Consider the following 21,875-nt stretch of genomic DNA (forward strand, 5'->3'; position numbering starts at 1 on the left):
ACAGCGCCCGGCCGAACCTGAACCTTTTACAGGATTTTTTTTTTTTTTTTTTTTTTTTTTTTGAGACAGAGTTTCACTCTTGTTACCCAGGCTGGAGTGCAATGGCGCGATCTCGGCTCACCGCAACCTCCGCCTCCTGGGCTCAGGCAATTCTCCTGCCTCAGCCTCCTGAGTAGCTGGGATTACAGGCACGCGCCACCATGCCCAGCTAATTTTTTTTGTATTTTTAGTAGAGACGGGGTTTCACCATGTTGACCAGGATGGTCTCGATCTCTTGACCTCGTGATCCACCTGCCTCGGCCTCCCAAAGTGCTGGGATTACAGGCTTGAGCCACCGCGCCCGGCCCTTTGACAGGATTTTAACTCACTTCCTAGCAAAGTGGAACACGCGCGTTCCCTGGGTTGCTCTGCCATCCCAGGTTTCAGCAATGGGAAATCGCTTGGACCCCCGCTAAGAGGCGGGGCTCGGGGTATGACGCCACCGGCCTACAACGTTGTCGTTGACTCTCACGTCTGTGCTCCAGCGGCCTTTGCTCACTTCCGTAGAGGCGGGACTTCCGGCCTTCTCATAGCACTTCCGGCCATAGCGTAAAGCTTCGCTGCTAGACAGTGTGCGGGCGGTGCCGCGGCTCAGAACACCTGGTCTCTCGGCGCGCTGGTGAGTTTCAAAGGTTCGGGGAGCTTACGGAACGAGCGTTCCTGGCGGGTGAGTCTCCCTGCAGTGCTCTCGGCTTTTTCTTTCTTCCGTTCCTGGAATCTTCCCAGATTTCCAGAGCCGGGCGTTGCCTGCTCCCTGCGACTTTGACCCAACCCAGTTGTGCCAGCCCGAGGGGAGTGCTAAGGCGAGTGCGTGTGTGCCGGGAGGCGGGCCAGCTGGCTGGGTTGGGACCGCCCTGCGCCTCCTGGAAGGCCTTATTTAGGAGTAGCCGGACGTGATCCCTTGCATTTTAAGCTTCTCTCGGAGAATTGGCATGTTACTTTGGAAGAGGTGAATATGGTACGGGCGACCAACAACTTTTACAAGGTGTCCTCTTAGCGCATTCAAAGCCAGGCTCAGGTGTTCCTTGAACCCGCCTGGGGCGGAGGCAGCGCTTGCTCAGACCCTGCCAGGGGCTGGCCAAAGCAGCCGGAGCCCACCCAACCCCAGCTAGTGGGGAGGGCACAGCTGCAGCTTCTAAAAGCCCCATAAGACTACGCACCGGGCCGGATGCGGTGGCTCACGCCTGTAATCCCAGCACTTTGGGAGGCCGGGGCGGGTGGATCACGAGGTCAAGAGATCGAGACCATCCTGGTCAACATGGTGAAACCCCGTTTCTACTAAAAATACAAAAAATTAGCTGGGCATGGTGGCGCGTGCCTGTAATCCCAGCTACTCAGGAGGCTGAGGCAGGAGAATTGCCTGAACCCAGGAGGCGGAGGTTGCGGTGAGCCGAGATCGCGCCATTGCACTCCAGCCTGGGTAACAAGAGTGAAACTCCGTCTCAAAAAAAAAAAAAAAGACTACTCACCATGGCTCACACCTGTAATTCCAGCACTCTGAGAGGTCAAGGCAGGCAGATTACCAGAGGACAGGAGCTCAAGAACACCCTGTCGTTCCGAATCACTTAACATTGGTTATGACGGAGAAATGACGTTAAGTAGGTGGAGAGCACTTAAAGCAACTATTTTTTGTTTGTTCTTTTGAGACGGAGTCTTGCTTTGTTGCTCAGGCTGGAGTGCAGTGGCACGATCTTGGCTGACTGCAACCTTTGCCTCCCGGGTTCAAGTGATTCTCCTGCCTCAGCCTCCAGAGTAACTAGAACTACAGGCATGAGTCACCACACCCGGCTAATTCTTGTATTTTTAGTAAAGACGGGGTTTCTCCATGTTGGCCAGGCTGCTCTCGAGCTGCTGACCTCAGGTGATCTGCCCGCCTCGGCCTCCCAAAGTGCTGGGATTCCAGGTGTCAGCCACTGCGCCTGGACTAAAGTAACTATTTTTTCTTGGTGTTTACTACCTACCAAATGGGGACTGTTCTAAGTTGTGGGTGGATCCAAATGCTTGTATGATAGCTTTATCCTCAGAGAAGCAGTCTTGGCGGGAAGACAGGGTTAGCAAATTGCCAAAGTTACAGAAAGTTAGTGGAGGTGGAGATGAAGAGAGAGTACTTCTCTTTTGTCTGGCATTAATAAAGCCACAGCCACTGACTTTTGATATTTGTTTTATAACGTTTTTCATCTTTTTAAGTTTTTTTTTTTTTTTTTTTTGAGACAGTTTCACTCTTGTTACCCAGGCTGGAGTGCAATGGCGCGATCTCGGCTCACCACAACCTCCACCTCCTGGGTTCAGGCAATTCTCCTGCCTCAGCCTCCTGAGTAGCTGGGATTACAGGCATGCGCCACCACGCCCAGCTAATTTTTTGTATTTTTAGTAGAGACGGGGTTTCACCATGTTGACCACGTTGGTCTTGATCTCTCGACCTCGTGATTCACCCGCCTCGGCCTCCCAAAGTGCTGGGATTACAGGCTTGAGCCACCGCGCCCGGCCTTTTGTAAGTTTTAACTTGTCTGTATGCTCATAATTTATGTGCTGTTGTAAGCAGCATATCCCTGGGATTTTTTTTTTTTTTTTAATCTAAGCGGTTAGGCTTTTGTTTTTTGGAGACAGAGTCTTGCTCTGTTGCCCAGGCTGGTGTGCAGTGGCCCAATCTCAGCTCATTGCAACCTCTCTGCCTGCCGGTTGCAAGTAATTCTCCCACCTCAGCCTCTTGAGTAGCTGGGATGACAGGCACAAACCACCCCACTGTTAATTTTTTTTTTCTTTTTCTTAATTTTGTCATGTTGGCCAGGCTGGTTTTAAACTCCTAACCTCAGGTGATCCACCTGCATTGGCCTCCCAAAGTGCTGGAATTACAGGTGTGAGCCAGCATGCCTGGCCCAGCCTGCCTTTTGACTGGCAGGTTTATTAGATTTACATTCATTGTTACTATTGTAATATTTGTTCAGATCACAATCTTTGGTGTCAATCCTGATTAATCTCTTTCATATATATCAGCAAATCCTATGGACTCTCCACCTGTCCACACTCCCAAGCTCTTCTCATCACCTTCACTTGTTCAAGTTACATTGTCTCTCAGTTGAATTACTGCAGTCGTTTCTGCCCTTTCCTCTTTCATTCTGTTTGTATCACAGCTTCTCAACTGATCCTTCTAAAAACCATGGCAAAACCTGGTCTCTACGAAAGTACAAAAATTAGCCAGGCGTGGTGGTGGTCCCCTGTAATTCCAGCTACTCAGGAGGCTGAGACAGGAGAATAGCTTGAACCTGGGAGGCGGAGGTTGCCGTGAGCCAAGATCACACACTGCACTCCAGCCTGGGGGACAAGGGTGAGACTCTATCTCAAAAAAAGAAGAAATCGGGCCGGGCGCGGTGGCTCAAGCCTATAATCCCAGCACTTTGGGAGGCCGAGGCGGGTGGATCACAAGGTCAAGAGATCGAGACCATCCTGGTCAACATGGTGAAACCCCGTCTCTACTAAAAATACAAAAGATTAGCTGGGCATGGTGGCGCGTGCCTGTAATCCCAGCTACTCAGGAGGCTGAGGCAGGAGAATTGCCTGAACCCAGGAGGCGGAGGCTGCGGTGAGCCGAGATCGCGCCATTGCACTCCAGCCTGGGTAACAAGAGCGAAACTCCGTCTCAAAAAAAAAAAAAAAAAAATCAGATTTATCTCTTTCTTCTCAATTCCCCAAGGACTATGTATTTCACCCAGAGTAAAAGCCAAAGTCATTAGAGTGGATTATTCATATGAAGTTTTTTTTTTTTTTTTTTTTTGAGGCGGAGTTTCGCTCTTGTTACCCAGGCTGGAGTGCAATGGCGCGACCTCGGCTCACCGCAGCCTCCGCCTCCTGGATTCAAGCAATTCTCCTGCCTCAGCCTCCTGAGTAGCTGGGATTACAGGCACGCGCCGCCATGCCCAGCTAATTTTTAGTATTTTTAGTAGAGACAGGGTTTCACCATGTTGACCAGGATGGTCTCGATCTCTTGACTTCGTGATCCACCCGCCTCGGCCTCCCAAAGTGCTGGGATTACAGGCATGAGCCACCGCGCCTGGCCATATGAAGTTTTTTTTTTTTTTTTGAGACGGAGTTTTCGCTCTTGTTACCCAGGCTGGAGTGCAATGGCGCGATCTCGGCTCACCGCAGTCTCCGTCTCCTGGGTTCAGGCAATTCTCCTGCCTCAGCCTCCTGAGTAGCTGGGATTACAGGCACGCGCTACCATGCCCAGCTAATTTTTTGCACTTTTAGTAGAGACGGGGTTTCACCATGTTGACCAGGATGGTCTCGATCCCTTGACCTTGTGATCCACCCGCCTCGGCCTCCCAAAGTGCTGGGATTACAGGCTTGAGCCACCGCGCCCGGCATATATGAAGTTTTATATAGCGTGGCTCTGCTTCATTTCTGATCTCATCTTGTTCTAATCTCCTGTTTGCTCCACTCTATGGCTTCCTCAAGCACATCCTAGTCTCAGGATATTTTTGCTTGGTATTCCTTTCCCTCATATGTCCACATGGTTCAGTTCTTTACCGCTCTCTTATTTTGGGGACTGTTACCTTCTCAGGGAGGCCTTCTCTGACAAGCCACTGTCAGCTTTAACATATCCATTGCGCTTATCATATGACATACCCTGTGATAGTCATTTATCTGGGTTATTATGTTTTCTCTCACTGGCATAGAGGGTTTATTACGGAAGGTGTTTTTCCGTTTTGTTTACTGCTTTATTCCCTTTTTTTTTTTTTTTTTTTTTTTGAGGCAGAGTCTCACTCTGTTGCCTAGGCTGGAGTGCAATGGTGTGATCTCTGCCTCCTGGGTTCAAGCAGTTTTCTGCCTCAGCCTCCCAAGTAGCTGGGATTACAGGCACCTGACACCATGCCCAGCTAATTTTTGTATTTTTAGTAGAGACAGGGTTTTACCATGTTGGCCAGTTTGATCTTGAACTCCTGACCTCGTGATCTACCTGCTTTGGCTTCCCAAAGTGCTGGGATTACAGACGTGAGCCACTGTGCCTAGCCTTTTTTTTTTTTTTTTTTTTTTTTTTAAGATCTCTTATTGTACTGTACTTGTAAAATTCATTACTGTTATATTCCGATTGCCTAAAATAGTATCTGGCTTTTAGCAGACACTCCATAATGTAATTGTTGACTGAATGAATTTGGGGTTTTTGTACCATCTTCTGCACTTTGTATTTTCTGTGCTTTATTCCTCCTTTCTTGTCTTCCGCCCCTTACTTTTTTTTTTTTTTTTTTTTTTGAGACAGAGTCTCCCTCTGTCATCCAGGCTGGAGTACAGTGGCGTGATCTCAGCTCAGTGTAACCTCTGCCTCCCGGGTTCAAGTGATTCTCTCACGTCAGCCTCCTGAGTAGCTGGGATTATAGATGCGTGCTACCACAGCCCAGCTATTTTTGTATTTTTAGTAGAGATGGGGTTTCACCACGTTGGCTCGGCCGGTTTCGCCATATTGGTCAGACTGGTCTCAAATTCCTGACCTCAGGTGATCCGCCTGCCTCAGCCTCCTAAAGTGCTGAGATTACAGGCATAAGCCACTACGCCTGGCCTTTTTTCATATTTTTTGCACAACAGGGTCTCGTTTAGTTGCTCAGGCTGGAGTACAGTGGTGTGCTCAGGGCTCACTGCAGCCTTGGCCTCCCAGAGTGCCGGGATTACAGGTATGAGCCACCATGCTCGGCCAGATTATTTTTTTTCTGAGACAAAGTCTTGCTGTCTTGTCTGGGCTGGAGTGCAATGGTGTGATCTCTGCTCAACGGGAGTTGGGGACCATCCTGGGCAACATGGCCAAACCCCTTCTCTACTGCAAATACAAAAATTAGCTGGGCGTGGTGGCACACCTCTGTGATCCCAGCTACTCGGTGGCTGAGGCACTAGAATCTCTTGAGCCTGAGAGGTGGGGGTTGCAGTGAGCCAAGATTGTACCACTGCACTGCACTCCAGCCTGGGTGACAGAGCAGGAGTCTGTCTCAAAAAGAAAAAAAAAAAAATCCTTTAAAGGAATTTTATTAAGTTCTTACCAGTGTTGTATTTTTCTTCCTAGATCTTATATTTTGGATTCTGGGTATATTATAATGAGTGACACATTGACATTGGATGTCATTGGTCGAAGAGTTGAAGTTAATGGGGAACATGCAACAGTACGTTTTGCTGGTGTTGTCCCTCCTGTGGCAGGTAAGTAGTGTGTGTGTGTGTGTGTGTGTGTGTGTGTGTGTGTGTGTGTATTTTGCAGCTGTTTCTGTGTAGGCTTCTCAGTAGCACTTCATACCACAAATTTGAGGAAATTAACCAATTTACAGATGCCTCCTGTATCCAGTTTTATTTGAGTGACAGTATCCTGTGGCATCTATGATTTTGTTTAAATATATGCCATTTAATTATTTAGTGTTGCTGTCTTTATAAAATGAACCTTAAAATATCTTCTGAGGAAACTTTAAACAGCTGAAAGTCTTGAAGCCTCACAACCTTCAACTCCAGCAATTTTTTTGAAATTTCTTTTGTCATTAATCCATGTGTGTAGGTGTCTAATACAGTTAAAATTGATATACATTACAATTTTTGTTACCTTTTTTAAACTTATTTTTTGGTATAAATTTATGTTTCTACAGCATTATTTTGCTTGTATTTCTTTCTGATGACAGTATAGTATATAGTTCTCCATTTTGGATGTTAATTTCTGGTTTATAGAGTAATAATGTAGTAGACTTAGTCATAAGTCTTAGTCAACACAAATCTGACTGTTTTCTGCGTATTACAATTGGCTTGAATCGGTACAGGGGCCTTGGTGATAGATTTAGACCACACGTTCTCAAAATGTGGTCCTTGGCCAGTGTCAGGGTCATGTGGTTAGTTGTTAGTAATGCTGGTTCTTGAGCCTCACCAAGAATCAGAAACTGTGGTGGTGGGACCCAGGAATTTGTGTATTAAAAGCACTCCAGGGGGTTCTTTTTTTTTTCTTTTTTAAAGTAAAAGCAAGTTTATTAGGAAAGTAAAGGAATAAAAGAATGGCTACTCCATACACAGAGCAGTCCTAAGGGCTTGCCCATTTTCATGATTATTTCTTGATAAGCTAAACAAGGAGTAGATTATTCATGCCTCCCCTTTTTAGACCATATAGGGTAACTTCCTGATGTTGTTATGACATTTGTAAACTGTCATGGTGCTGGTGTGAGTGTAGTAGTGAAGACGACCAGAGGTCACCGCGCATCGCCATCTTGGTTTTGGTGGGTTTTGCTGCCTTCTTTACTGCAATCTGTTTTATCAGCAAGGTCTTTGTGACGTGTACCTTGTGCCGACCTCCTGTCATATCCTGTGACTTAGAATGCCTTATCTGTCTGGGAATGCAGCCTAGTAGGTCTCAGCCTCATTTTACCTAGCGCCTATTTGAGGTGGAGTTGCTCTGGTTCACACATCGGCCATTTCCCCCCTCTCTTTTATAAGAGAACCCTTAATCCTCTTTTTTTTTTTTTTTTTTTTTTTGAGACAGAGTTTCACTCTTGTTACCCAGGCTGGAGTGCAATGGCGCGATCTCGGCTCACTGCAACCTCCGCCTCCTGGGCTCAGGCAATTCTCCTGCCTCAGCCTCCTGAGTAGCTGGGATTACAGGCACGTGCCACCATGCCCAGCTAATTTTCTGTATTTTTAGTGAGATGGGGTTTCACCATGTTGACCAGGATGGTCTTGATCTCTCGACCTCGTGATCCACCCGCCTCGGCCTCCCAAAGTGCTGGGATTACAGGCTTGAGCCACCACGCCCGGCTGAGAACCCTTAATCCTAAAGGTTGCAGAGGGATGAAAATCTATCTTCTGTAACTTCTTCAGGCTGAAAAGGGGCAATGATATTCCTATTAGGAGCTCAGTCAGAAATCATTAGTATGGTAAGAGCCATTCACGACTTTTTTTTTGAGATGGAATCTCGCTCTGTTGCCCAGGCTGGAGTGCAGTGGCAGAATATGGGCTCACTGCAACCTCTGCCTCCCAGTTTCAAGTGATTCTCCTGCCTCAGCCTCCTGAGTATCTTGGATTATAGGTCTATACTGCCATGCCTGGCTAGTCCTCAGCTAATTTTTATATTTTTTTGTAGAGATGGCGTTTTACCATGTTGGCTAGGCTGGTCTTGAACTCCTGACCTCAGGTGATCTGCCCGCCTCAGCCTCCCCACAAGTGTTGGGATTATAGGCGTGAGCCACCGCACCTGGCCCCATTCGTAACTCTTAAGTTCTGACAAAAGGCAATATCTGGGCCAGGCATGCTGGCTCACACCTATAATCCCAGCACTATGGGAGGCTGAGGCAGGCAGATCACAAGGTCAGGAGTTTGAGACCAGCCCGGCCAACATGGTGGAATGCTGTCTGTACTAAAAAAACAAAAATTAGCTGGGCCTGGTGGTGGGCCCCTATAATCCCAGCTACTCGGGAGGCTGAGGCAGGAGAATCACTTGCAACCAGAAGGTGGAGGTTGCAGTGAGCTGAGATTGTGCCACTGTACTCCAGCCTGGGCAACAAGAGCAAAACTGTCTCAAAAAAAAAAATCATTATTTTTCATATAAGCTCTTTTTAAGTGGGCTTTGATGGAACTCTGTTCCATAGAAAGAACCTCAGATAAGACTTTTTTTTTTTTTTTTGGAGACATAGTCCCACAGTTCTGCTCTGTTGCCTGGGCTGGAGTCCAGTGGCACGATCTCGGCACACTGCAACCTCCGCCTCCCAGGTTTAAGCAATTCTCCTGCCTCAGCCTCCTGAATAGCTGGGATTACAGGCATTTGCCACCACACCCAGCTAATTTTTTTTTGTATATTTAGTAGAGACATGGTTTCACCATGTTGGCCAGGTTTGTCTTGAACTCCTGATCTCAGGTGATCTGCCTGCCCTGGCCTCCCAAAGTGCTGGGATTACAGGTGTGAGTTCCTGCGCCAGGCAAGACTTTTTTCCCCTTTGTTATTTGGAAGGGCAAGACTTTTTTAAAACCAAGCCTAGCCATGGGTTTGTACCCCAAATATCAAATACCTATCAGGTGAGTAAATTCCTCTCCTCTTGGCCTCCCAAGATAAATTGGGGCTCCTGGGCCTGTGAGAAAGTGACATTTTATACTTACCACAGGTCAGGAACCCTGTATAGAGACTGTGGAGACAAGGAGTGAGATGTTTTCCCAAGGGGCTGTTATTGGCTTTGCAAGTCAAGTTTGATTCCTTGAAGGAAAGCTTGTCATTCCAGTTAAAGCCTTGGTAAAATAAGCAGTTTTTTCAATTCTGTCCTTTTACAGAAGAAAACGGATTCTTTGCCAGGCACCGTGGCTCACCCCTGTAATCCCAGCACTTTGAGAGGCCAAGGTGGGTGGATCACCTGAGGTCAGGGTTTTGAGATCAGCTTGCCAACATAATAAAATCCCGTCTCTACTAAAAATACAAACAATTAGCCAAGCGTGGTGATGCACACCTGTATCCTACCTACTCAGGAAGCTGAGGTAGAAGAATTGCTTGAACCTGAGAGGTGGAGGTTGCAGTAAGCCAAGAGTGTACCACTGCACTCTCGTCTTAAGGAAGACTCCATCTCAAAAAAACAAAAAACAAAAACAAAAAAAACAGATTCTTATTGCACTTATGCAAGTAACTATATTGTCATAAATTAAGAATACTTACAAATAGTTTCCAAGTTCTGAAGAAATCAGGTAGAGGAAACAAATATGCTTCAAATTTTGTTTACAGGAGTATACTTCACTGTTTTTTTGTTTTTTTTTTTTTTTTTGAGAAAGAGGTTTCCTCTTTTCACTCAGGTTGGAGTGTGGTGGTGTGATCATGGCTCAATGCAACCTTTGCCTCCTGGATTCAAGCCTCAGCCTCTGGAGTAGTTGGACACCTGTCACTACACCCAGCTAATTTTTGTATTTTTTGTAGAAACTGCGTTTCACCGTGTTGGCCAGGCTGGTCTCGAACTCCTGATCTCAGGTGATCTGCCTGCCTTGGCCTCCCAAAGTGCTGGGATTACAGTCATGAGCCATTGAACTCGCCTCGCCTACTCAATTGTTGAAAGCTGGAAATAGCTCAAAAGAAAAGTTTTCTTGGTTCCCAAGTCAGCCAATCAGTGCTGCAGTCTGTTTCCTTTGTGTCAGGGGGTTTCTTCAGTATCATCCCTTCTGTGGTTCACTGTAAAGACTTTACCAAAACCCACCACTTACCTAAACTTAGCTTTGGGTCAGGGATTTCCACATTATAGTGCCTTCAGTGGTCACCAGAAAGTTGTTACAGGAAAAGGGTCCCAATCCAGACTCCAAGAGAGGGTTCTTAGATCTCATGCAAGAAAGAATTCAGGGCAATTCTGTAAAGTGAAAACAAGTTTATCAGGAAGGTAAAGGAGTAAAAGAATGGCTACTCTATAGACAGAGCAGCCCCTCCAGGGGATTCTGATATGCAATAAAGTTTGATGACAGCCATTGAACAAAATACATGTGGACTCTGCCTTCATGGAGGTCGTGGAAGTCTTTAACATATACTTAATATGGCAAGGGTTTTTTTCTTTCCTGATATTGAGACTGTCTGGAAAAAAAAAAAAAAAACCGAAACAGAAAAAAAAAATAACCTGACCTCAGGTGATCTGCCTGCCTTGGCCTCCCAAAGTGCTGGGATTACAGGCATGAGCCACTGCACCCAGCCCCATTCTTCTCTCTAGCTCCATGAGTTAAATTTTTTAAATTGTTTAGCTCCTACAAATAAGAGAACATGTGAGGTTTGTCTCTGTGCTTGGCTTATTTCGCTTAACATAATGACCTCCATTTCCATCCATGTTATTGCATATGATAGGATCTCATTCTTTTTAAGGCTGGATAGTACTTTATTGTGTATGTATTTGTTTATCCATTCTCTGTTGATGGACACTTAGGCTGATTCCAAGCCTTGGCTATTGTGAATAGCGCTGCAGTAAACATGGGAGTGCAGATGTCTCTTTACTGGTTTCCTTTCTTTTGGGTATAACTAGCAGTGGGATTGCTGGAACATATAGCAGTTCTGTTTTTAGTTTTTTGAGAAATCTCCAAACTGTTCTCCGTGGTTATACTAATTTACGTTCCCACTAATGAAGTGTGAGGGTTCCCTTTTCTCCAGAATTTGTTATAGCTTGTCTTTTGGATAAAAGCCCTTTTAACTGGGTTGATGTGATATTTATTGTAGTTTTGATTTGCATTTCTCTGATCAGTGATGTTTGGCACTCTTTCATATACCTGCCTCCCATTTGTATGTCTTCTGTACAAGAGAAATGTCTATTCAGCTCTTTTGCCCATTTCTTTCTTTCTTTTTTTTTTTTTCCTGAGATGGAGTTTAACTCAGTTGCCCAGGCTGGAGTGCAGATCTCTGATCACTGCAACTTCCACCTCCTGGGTTCAAGCAGTTCTTCTGCCTCAGCCTCCCCAGTAGCTGGGATTACAGGCACCTGCCACCACACCTGGCTAATTTTTTGCATTTTTAGTAGAGACAGGATTTCACCAAGTTGACCAGGCTGAATCTTGAACTCCTGACCTTGGGTGATCCACTGGCTTCAGCCTTCCAAAGTGCTAGGATTATAGGCATGAACCACTGAGCCCAGCCTTTTGCATCTTTCTTAATTGGATTATTAAATGTTTTACGAATTGAATTGTGTGAGCTCCTTATTGTAGTCTGGTTATTAATCCCTTATCAGATGAGTAGCTTGCAAAAATTTTCTCCCATTCTGTGAGTTGCCTCTTCACTTTGTTGGTTGTTTCTTTTGCTGTGCAGAACCTTTTAGATGGATAATTTATTTATTTATGTATTTGAGATGGAGTCTCACTTTGTCATCCAGGCTGGAGTAAAGTGATTCGATCTCAAGTCACTCAACCTCCACCTCCTGGGTTCAAGTGATTCTCTTTCCTCAGGCTGCCGAGTAGCTGGGTCTACAGGTGCGTACCACCACGCCTGACTAATGTTGGTATTTTTAGTAGAGATGGGGTTTCACTGTATTAGAATGGTTTGGATCTCCTGACCTCATGATGCCCACATTGGCCTCCCAAAGTTCTGGGATTACAGATGTGAGCCACTGCACCCGGACAGATTAATTACTTTTAATTCTTGTGATGTCATTGAAGTTGGTCCTGATTATGATTGGCTTTTCATGTGGCTTGAGTCCATAAAGAATAAGAAACAAAGTAGGGTGACCAGAGTAATCGGGTTTATGTGACAGCTTTATTTATCACTGTAAATTAATAAACCTGTCCGCTACTTTCTGGTTGAGTCTTTTGTGCATTTGGAATTTACAAATTGAGGCTATCAGTGTTTGTTCACCAGGAATGTAGAAAGCAAAAATCTGGATTACACTAGATTATTCCACATTCCTGGGATCTGACTGGTGAGGTAGGTAGGCCTGCCCTTATACCACCTCTGTCTACTTTCTTATTCATACTGGGTTTTTGTTTTTGAGACAGAGTCTTGCTCTGTTGCCCATGCTGGAGTGCAGTGCATGATCGATCTCGGCTCACTGCAACCTCCGCCTCCTGGATTCCAGCGATTCTTCTGCCTCAGCCTCCTGAGTAGCAGGGATTACAGGTGCATGCCACCACAGCTGGCTAATTTCCTTTTGTATTTTTAGTAGAGACAGGGTTTCACCGTGTTGACCAGGCTGGACTTGAACTCTTGACCTGGTGATCCACCCACCTCGTCCTCCCAGAGTGCTGGGATTACAGGTATGAGCCACCGCATCTGGCTCCCCCTTTTTTTTCTGTTTTTTTTTTTTTTTTTTTTTTTTGGGCGGGGACAGAGTCTCGCTTTGTTGCTCAGGCTGGAGTGCAGTGGTACGATCTCGGCTCACTGCAACCTCTGTCCCCCAGATTCAAGTGATTCTTCTGCCTCTGCCCCCTGAGTAGCTGAGACTACAGGCGCCTGCCACGATGGCCAGCAATTTTTTGTATTTTTGGTAGAGATGGGATTTCACCCTATTGGCCAGGCTGGTCTTGAACTTCTGACCTTGTGATCTGCCTGCCTTGGTCTCCCAAAGTGCTTGCTCCTTCTTCCTCCTTTAGCTTGAAAAATGACTTGTGCTTTGCAGTGACAGAATGGCCTTATTTTGTGCATTTTTCTTTGTAGCATCCATTAACTCAGTCCATTCTGATAGTTTCTATGATGATCACATTAATTGTACTTCTGTTTTTTTTTTTTTTTTTTTTGAGTTGGCATTTCACTCTTGTTGCCCAGACTGGAGTGTAATGGTGTGATCTCTGCTCATTGCAACCTCTGCATCCTGGGTTCCAGCAATTCTCCCACCTCAGCCTCCTCAATAGCTAGGATTACAGGCGCTTACCACCACTCTGGGCTAATTTTTTTTTCTTTTTTTTTGAGACTGAGTGCCTCACTCTAGCCCATGCTTGAGTGCAACGGCGTGATCTTGGCTCACTGCAACCTCCTCATCCTGGATTCAGGCAATTCTCCTGCCTCATACTCTTGAGTAGCTGGGATTGCAGGCATGCGCCACCACGCCCGGCTAGTGTGTGCTATTTTAACCTATGGTTATTTTATTTTATTGTATTTTATTTTATTTTTATTATTTTTTTTAGACAGAGTTTTCGCTCTTGTTACCCAGGCTGGAGTGCAATGGCGCTATCTCGGCTCACTGCAACCTCCGCCTCCTGGGTTCAGGCAATTCTCCTGCCTCAGCCTCCTGAGTAGCTGGGATTACAGGCACGTGCCACCATGCCCAGCTAATTTTTTGTATTTTAAGTAGAGACGGGGTTTCACCATGTTGACCAGGATGGTCTCGATCTCTTGACCTCGTGATCCACCCGCCTTGGCCTCCCAAAGTGCTGGGATTACAGGCTTGAGCCACCGCGCCCGGCCTCCTATGCTTATTTTAAACCCAAAGAACTTATATTATTTATATTGTCTGTATTAATTTAAGTTTACCCATATATTTACTCTTTTCTTGCCTTTTATCTCCCCCAGATTCCCCCTCCATGTCTTTAGGCTTCTATCTGGGATTTTCTTTTTCCTTAATGACTAACTTTATTGGGTTTTTCTTTTTTTTTTTTTTTTTTTTGAGACAGAGTTTCGCTCTTGTTACCCAGGCTGGAGTGCAATGGCGCGATGTCGGCTCACCGCAACCTCCGCCTCCTGGGTTCAGGCAATTCTCCTGCCTCAGCCTCCTGAGTATCTGGGATTACAGGCACGCGCCACCATGCCCAGCTAATTTTTGTATTTTTAGTAGAGACGGGGTTTCACCATGTTGACCAGGATGGTCTCGATCTCTTGACCTTGTGATCCACCCGCCTCGGCCTCCCAAAGTGCTGGGATTACAGGCTTGAGCCACCGCGCCCGGCCCGGGTTTTTCTTTGCTGAAATTGAAGGAAAAAATTACTTTTCCTTCTTTTTTATGAAAAAAATTTTTTTTTTTTTTTTTTTTTTTTTGAGATGGAGTTTTGCTCTTGTTACCCAGGCTGGAGTGCAATGGCGCGATCTCGGCTCACTGCAGCCTCCATCTCCTGGATTCAGGCAATTCTCCTGCCTCAGCCTCCTGAGTAGCTGGGATTACAGGCACACGCCACCATGCCCAGCTGATTTTTTGTATTTTTAGTAGAGACGGGGTTTCACCATGTTGACCAGGATGGTCTCGATCTCTTGACCTCATGATCCACCCGCCTCGGCCTCCCAAAGTGCTGGGATTACAGGCATGAGCCACCGCACCCGGCTTTTTGAAATTTTTATTGTGGCTACATATATAACATAAAGTTTGCCATTTTAACCACTTGTTAATTTAAAATTTTAAATTGTGGTAAAATACACGTAGCATAGAATTTACCATCTGAACCAGTTTTGAATGTACAGCTTAGTGGTAACTATGCTGGGAATCTCATATAGGTGGAATACAGTGTTTGTCCTTTTGTGGTGGCTTATTTCTTTTAGCATAATGTCTTTAAGGGTCAATCTTGTTCAGTGTGCTCAATAAATTTGAGCCATTTGTTTTCTGCAGTGGTGGTTTTTGTTGGCTTTTTCATCCAGACATGCCATTTTTTTTTTTTTTTTTTTTTTTTTTTTGAGACAGAGTTTCGCCCTTGTTACCCAGGCTGGAGTGCAATGGCGCGATCTCGGCTCACCGCAACCTCCGCCTCCTGGGCTCAGGCAATTCTCCTGCCTCAGCCTCCTGAGTAGCTGGGATTACAGGCACGTGCCACCATACCCAGCTAATTTTTTGCACTTTTAGTAGAGACAGGGTTTCACCATGTTGACCAGGATGGTCTCGATCTCTCGACCTCGTGATCCACCCGCCTCGGCCTCCCAAAGTGCTGGGATTACAGGCTTGAGCCACCGCGCCCGGCTAGACATGCCATTTTGTTTGCTGATTGAAGTCCTGAGTGTAAGGCTAACTTGTCAATTCCCAAAGACATCTCGTTCTCCTCAAATGGTGTCTGTGTGATATGGTTTCCATTGTTAATTGGTATTTGCTTGCAGAAAAATGTATCATCAACTGTTACTCATTTGGTTTTTCTTGTTCTGCTAGGACCCTGGTTAGGAGTAGAATGGGACAATCCCGAGAGAGGAAAGCATGATGGAAGCCACGAAGGGACTGTGTATTTTAACTGCAGGTAACTTTTCATTCTGAGTCAGCATGGCCGTTTAGTCAAGATTATAACTAATAGTTGAATAACGAAGGATGGAGAGGAAGAAATGATTGGCTCATGGAGTAGTTATGGAATTTGTTGTATTCTAAAAAGGCAGTTATTTTATTTGTGGTGTCATTGCTGTTTGTAGAATTTTTCCCCTTTTTAAAAAAATTCTGATGACCTTATGGGTGGCATTGCTTTCTTTGTCCTTTATTGTTTTTTGACAGTCCTGTAAATTGGATGAATGTAAAGCTTTCTAGCTCATTACCAATTTACAATCCAGTAAGTGAATAATGGAAAAGAGAAATAGCTTAGATATCCAGTAAGAAGGAATTGATTACACAAAATATAGAACATCTAAATAGTGGAATGCTAAGCCACTCTTAAAAAAAATTCTTCTCATGGGAAGAGTTGCACGTTACGTTGCATTTCTTTTTTTTTTTTTTTTTGAGACGGAGTTTTACTCTTGTTGCCCAGGCTGGAGTGCAATGGCGTGATCTCTGCTCGCTGCAACCTCTGCCTCCTGGGTTGAAGCAATTCTCCTGCCTCAGCCTCTTGAGTAGCTGGGATTACAAGTATGCATCACTATGCTTGGCTAATTTTGTAGCTTTAGTAGAGACGGGGTTTCTCCATGTTGGTCAGACTGGTCTTGAACTCCTGACCTCAGGTGATCTCCCCACTTCAGCCTCCCAAAGTGCTGGGATTTCAGGTGTGAGCCACCATGCCTGGCCTGCATTTCTATTAATATTTTTGATCACCTAATATCAGAAAAACTGAAGCTCTGAAAAGGATGCTGGGGAGCCTTTAGGCAGAGCCTGTCTTCTAAATTTTTGTTGTTAATTGGGTTTTATTAGTTTTCAAGTTCTCAAAAGGAGCTTTCTCTAGTAAGCTGTTTTTTCTTAAGTGTGGTACAGTGAAGACAATATTGCCCTAGAAATCAGGAGGCCTCTAATTTGTTTTTAACAATCTTGTTTGTTTGTTTGGTTTATTTATTTATTTATATTTGAGACAGTATCTCGTTCTGTCACTCAGACTGGAATGCAGTGGCATGATCATGGCTCACTGACACCCTGAACTCCTGGGCTTAAGTGATCTTCCTGCCTCAGCCTCCTGAGTAGGTGGGACCATAGCATGCACCAGCACACCCAGCTAATAAAAAAAATAAATTTATAGAGATGAAATTTCGCTGTTGCCCAGGCTGGTCTCAAGCGATCTTCCTACCTTGGCCTCTCAAAGTGCTGGGATTACAGGTGTGAGCCACTATACCAGTCCTGCTTTTAATAGTCTTTATTATGGTCCTTGAACAAGACAAATTTACTAACCTTTAAAATGAGGGTCACAATTAGATAACCACAATTTTAGTAAGTCAGGATGTTCTTAAAAGGCCAACTATGGCTGGGTGTGGTGGCTCACGCCTGTAATCCCAGCATTTTGGGAGGCTGAGGTGGGCTGAATCACCTGAGGTCAGGAGTTTGAGACCAGCCTGGCCAACATGGCGAAACCCTGTCTCTAATAAAAATATAAAAATTAGGTGGGTGTGGTGGCAGGCACCTGTAATCTCAGCTACTCTACTTGGGAGGCTGAGGCAGGAGAATCACTTGAACCTGGGAGGTGGAGGTTGCAGTGAGCCAAGATCATGCCACTGCACTCCAGCTTGGGCAAAAAAAGGCCAGCTATGCTTGCAGACTTGCCAGCTCTGAATCTGTCAAGAGTTAGTTGAGGATTATAGGGACAGGTTATAAGTTTAGGGAGAAATATTTTAGCCAGGTTTACAGATTCCTTAGGTACCTGGACCAGGATCACCTCGAAAACCCTCCGGTGAAAGGACTTTTGTTTTGGAGACAGAGTCTGGCTCTGTCGCCCAGGCTGGAGTGCAGTGGCACGATCTTGGCTCACTGCAACTTCTACCTCCCTGGTTCAAGCAATTCCCCTGCCTCAGCCTCCTGAGTAGTGGGAATTGCAGGTACACGCCACCATGTCTGGCTAATTTTTTTGTATTTTCAGTAGAGATGAGGTTTCACCATATGGGCCAGACCGGTCTTGAACTCCTGATCTCAGGCAGTCTGCCCATCTTGGCCTCCCAAAGTGGTGGGATTACAAGCGTGAGCCACCACGCCCAGCAAAAGGACTTTTTATTTGGAACTTACCCCAGCCTACTTCCTTCTTCTAAAAGCTTGCCCAGATTGTCCGTAATTTTATGGTCCTTATGGTACCTGGATACAGTGATATTTTCAAAGTCTTGGTGACTCTGAGCTTAAAAATCAAGAATTTCTTCAAGTCCTGGTTGATGCAGGATTTGTCCTAAATGTTGATGGGAGGTCTTGGTTCAGGGACATTGACTTAGTGTAGTCATGCATTACTTAATGAAGGGGATGCATTCTGAGAAATGCCTGCTAGGTGGTTTCGTCTTTGTGTGAACATCATAGCCTACTATACGCCTAGGCTACTGTACGGCATAGCCGGTCGCTCTGAGGCTATGAACCTGTACATCACGTTACTGTGCTGAATACTGCAGGCAATTGTAACGCAGTGGTAAATATTTAAATATAGAAAAGGTACAGTAAAAATACAGTATAAAAGACCAAAAAAAATTAAGCAGTGTGGGATGGTACGTGTCAGTTAGTACCAGCTACTTGGGAGGCTGAGTCATTAGGATTGCTTATGCCTAGGAGTTTCAGGACCAGCCTAGGCAACACAATGAGATCTCATCTTTAAAAAAAAAAAAAAGATAGAAAATGGTACACCTGCCGGGCGCAGTGGCTCAAGCCTGTAATCCCAGCACTTTGGGAGGCCGAGGCGGGTGGATCACGAGGTCGAGAGATCGAGACCATCCTGGTCAACATGGTGAAACCCCGTCTCTACTAAAAATACAAAAAATTAGCTGGGCATGGTGGCACGTGCCTGTAATCCCAGCTACTCAGGAGGCTGAGGCAGGAGAATTGCCTGAACCCAGGAGGCGGAGGTTGCAGTGAGCCGAGATCGTGCCATTGCACTCCAACCTGGGTAACAAGAGCAAAACTCCGTCTCAAAAAAAAAAAAAAAAAAAAAAGAAAATGGTACACCTGCATAGGGCCCTTAGTGTCAATGGACCTTGTAGGACTGGAAGTTGCTATGGGTGAGTGTGTGAGTGGTGAGTGAATGTGACGGCTAGGACACTCTTGTAACCTACTGTAGACTTTATAAACACTATGTCCTTAGGCTACGCTACACTTATAAAGAAGTCTTTCTTTTTTCTTTCTTTTCTTTCTTTTCCCTCCCTCCCCCCACTTCCTTCCTTCTTCCCTTTCCCTCCTTCCCCTCCCCTCCCCTTTTTTTTCTTTTTTCTTTTTTTTTTGAGACAGTTTCACTCTCGTTGCCCAGGCTGGAGTGCAGTGGCGCGATCTTGGCTCACTGCAACCTCCAACTCCAAGGTTTAAGCTGTTCTCACCTCAGTCTCCCAAGTAGCTGGGTTACAGGCATGCACCACCATGTCCGGCTAATTTTGTATTTTTAGTAGAGATGGGGTTTCTTCATGTTGGTCAGGCCAGTCTTGAACTCCTCAACCTCAGGTGACCCACTCGCCTTGGCCTCCCAAAGTGCTGGAATTACAGGCGTGAGCTACTGCACCCAGCCAACTTTTAAATTTTTAAAACTTTTTCACTCAATTGTAATAACTTAAAACATCAGCATATTTCAAACATCAACACTTGGTACAGCTGTACACAAATATTTTCTTTCTTCATTTATAAGCAATTTTCTATTTTTAAAATAATTTTTTTTTTTTTACCTTTTAAACTTTTTTGTTAAAGACACCCACACACATTAACCTAGGCCTACAGTCCAGACCACAGTATCACTGTCTCCCACTTTCACACCTTGTCCCACTGGAAGGTCTACAGGGGCTATATAACATGCATAAGGCTGTCATTTACTTTTCTTTTTTTTTTTTTTGAGATGGAGTCTTAATTTGTCACTCAGGCTGGAGTACAGTGGTGCAATCTCGGCTCACTACAACCTCCACCTCCTGGGTTCAAGCAGTTCTCCTGTCTCAGCCTCCTGAGTAGCTGAGACTCTAATTTTTGTATTTTTAGTAGAGACAGGGTTTCATCATGTTAGCCAGGCTGGTCTTGAACTCCTGACTTCAGGTGATCTGGCCCAAAGTTCTGGGATTACAAATGTGAGAGCCATTGTGCCTGGCCTGAGCTAGCTCACCTGGCCATCATCTCTCACAATAACAATGCCTTCTTCTAGAATACCTCCTGAGGGACCTGCCTGAGGCTGGTTTACAATTAACTTTTTTTTTTTTTTTTTTTTTTTTTTTTTGAGACGGAGTTTCACTCTTGTTACCCAGGCTGGAGTGCAATGGCGCGATCTTGGCTCACCGCAACCTCCGCCTCCTAGGCTCAGGCAATTCTCCTGCCTCAGCCTCCTGAGTAGCTGGGATTACAGGCACGTGCCACCATGCCCAGCTAATTTTTTGCACTTTTAGTAGAGACGGGGTTTCACCATGTTGACCAGGATGGTCTCGATCTCTCGACCTCGTGATCCACCCGCCTCGGCCTCCCAAAGTGCTGGGATTACAGGCTTGAGCCACCGCGCCCGGCACTTTTTTTTTTTTTAATGCAAGGAGTTGATTGGGCTCGGTGGCTCATACCGGTAATCCCAGCACTTTGGGAGGCCAAGGCAGGAGGATCACCTGAGGTCAAGAGTTTTGAGACCAGTCTGGCCAACACGGTGAAACCGCATCTCTACAAAAAATAAAAAAAAATTAGCTGGGCATGGTGGCGCATGCCTGTGTAATCCCAGGTTCTCGGAAGGCTGAGACACAAGAATCACTTAAACCTGGGAAGTGGAGGTTGCAGTGAGCCGAGATCACACCATTCTACCCCAGCTTGGTAGGCAGAGTGAAACTATGTCTCCAAAAATAAAAAATAAAATAAATAGAAGGCATACACTCTAAAATGATGATAAAAAGTATAGTATAGTAAACACTTAAACTAGTAACATCACCATTTATTATTATCAAATATGTGCTGTACATAATTTAATGTGCTGTACTTTTATATGACTGGCAGCACAGTAGGCTTGTTTATACCAGCATCACCACAAACACAAGTAACATGTTGCACTACAGCATTAAGATGGCTACAACTTCACTAGGAGATAAGAATTTTGCAGCTCCAGGTGATTATGGGACCACCTTAGCATATTTGGTTTGTTGTTGACCTACATTTCATTATGTGGTGCATGCCTATAGTCGAATTCTTTTTTTTTTTTTTGAGACAGAGTCTCAGTGGCATAATCTTGGTTCACTACAACCTCTGTCTCTCTGGTTCAAGAGATTCTGCTGCCTCAGCCTCCCAAGTAGCTGGGATTATAGGCGTCTGCCTCCATGCTTGACTAATTTTTTGTAATTTTAGTAGAGCTGGGGCTTCATTATGTTAACCAGGCTGGTCTTGAACTCCTGACCTTGTGATGTGCCCACCTCAGCCTCCCAAAGTGCTGAAATTACAGGTGTGAGCCACCACTCCCAGGTGCCTGTATTCGGATTCTTACCGTTGGAATATCTGCTTACTTCCTTATGTCTTCTAGTGTTGTGTTGTCATCTCTAAACATTTACTTGATTGAACCACATATTATCTTCTTATAAATTATTTATTTATTTATTTATTTTTTGAGACGGAGTTTCGCTCTTGTTACCCAGGCTGGAGTGCAATGGCGTGATCTCGGCTCACTGCAACCTCCGCCTCCTGGGTTCAGGCAATTCTCCTGCCTCAGCCTCCTGAGTAGCTGGGATTACAGGCATGTGCCACCATGCCCAGCTAATTTTTTGTATTTTTAGTAGAGACAGGGTTTCACCATGTTGACCAGGCTGGTCTCGATCTCTTGACCTCATGATCCGCCCGCCTCCGCCTCCCAAAGTGCTGGGATTACAGGCTTGAGCCACTGCGCCCGGCCATAAATTACTCTATTTAAAATTTAAATAGGCACTTTGTTAACATTAAAAAATTATATGGGGCCGGATGTGGTGGCTCACGCCTGTAATCCAAGGACTTTGGGAGGCTGAGGCAGCTGGATCGCGAGGTCAGGAGTTTGAGACTAGCTTGGCCAACATGGTGAAACCTCGTATCTACTAAAAATACAAAAATTAGCCAGGCGTGGTGGCAGGCTCCTGTAATCCCAGCTACTTAGGAGGCTGAAGCAGGAGAATCGCTTGAACCCTGGAGGCGGAGGTGGCAGTGAGCCAAGATTGTGCTGTTGCA

General features: G+C 45.4%; 1 protein-coding gene across 3 annotated transcripts in view; it reads left to right on the plus strand.

Moving 5' to 3' along the window:
• The first annotated feature begins 552 nt into the window (after positions 1 to 552).
• TBCE (tubulin folding cofactor E) overlaps positions 553 to 21,875 on the plus strand; it is a 73,258-nt gene continuing 51,935 nt past the window's right edge. The window contains exons 1-3 of one of the 3 annotated variants that reach the window (XM_039464299.2): positions 553 to 658; positions 6,086 to 6,216; positions 15,531 to 15,615. In XM_039464299.2, coding sequence (XP_039320233.2) covers positions 6,117 to 6,216; positions 15,531 to 15,615 — 185 coding nt within the window. In that variant the 5' untranslated portion in view covers positions 553 to 658; positions 6,086 to 6,116. Of the gene's footprint in view, positions 707 to 6,085; positions 6,217 to 15,530; positions 15,616 to 21,875 lie in introns of all 3 variants that reach the window. The other 2 variants (XM_074385340.1, XM_039464300.2) reach the window with 2 other exon arrangements.

This window comes from Saimiri boliviensis, chromosome 14 (assembly GCF_048565385.1).
Source record: "Saimiri boliviensis isolate mSaiBol1 chromosome 14, mSaiBol1.pri, whole genome shotgun sequence".
Taxonomy (NCBI): Eukaryota; Metazoa; Chordata; class Mammalia; order Primates; family Cebidae; genus Saimiri; species Saimiri boliviensis.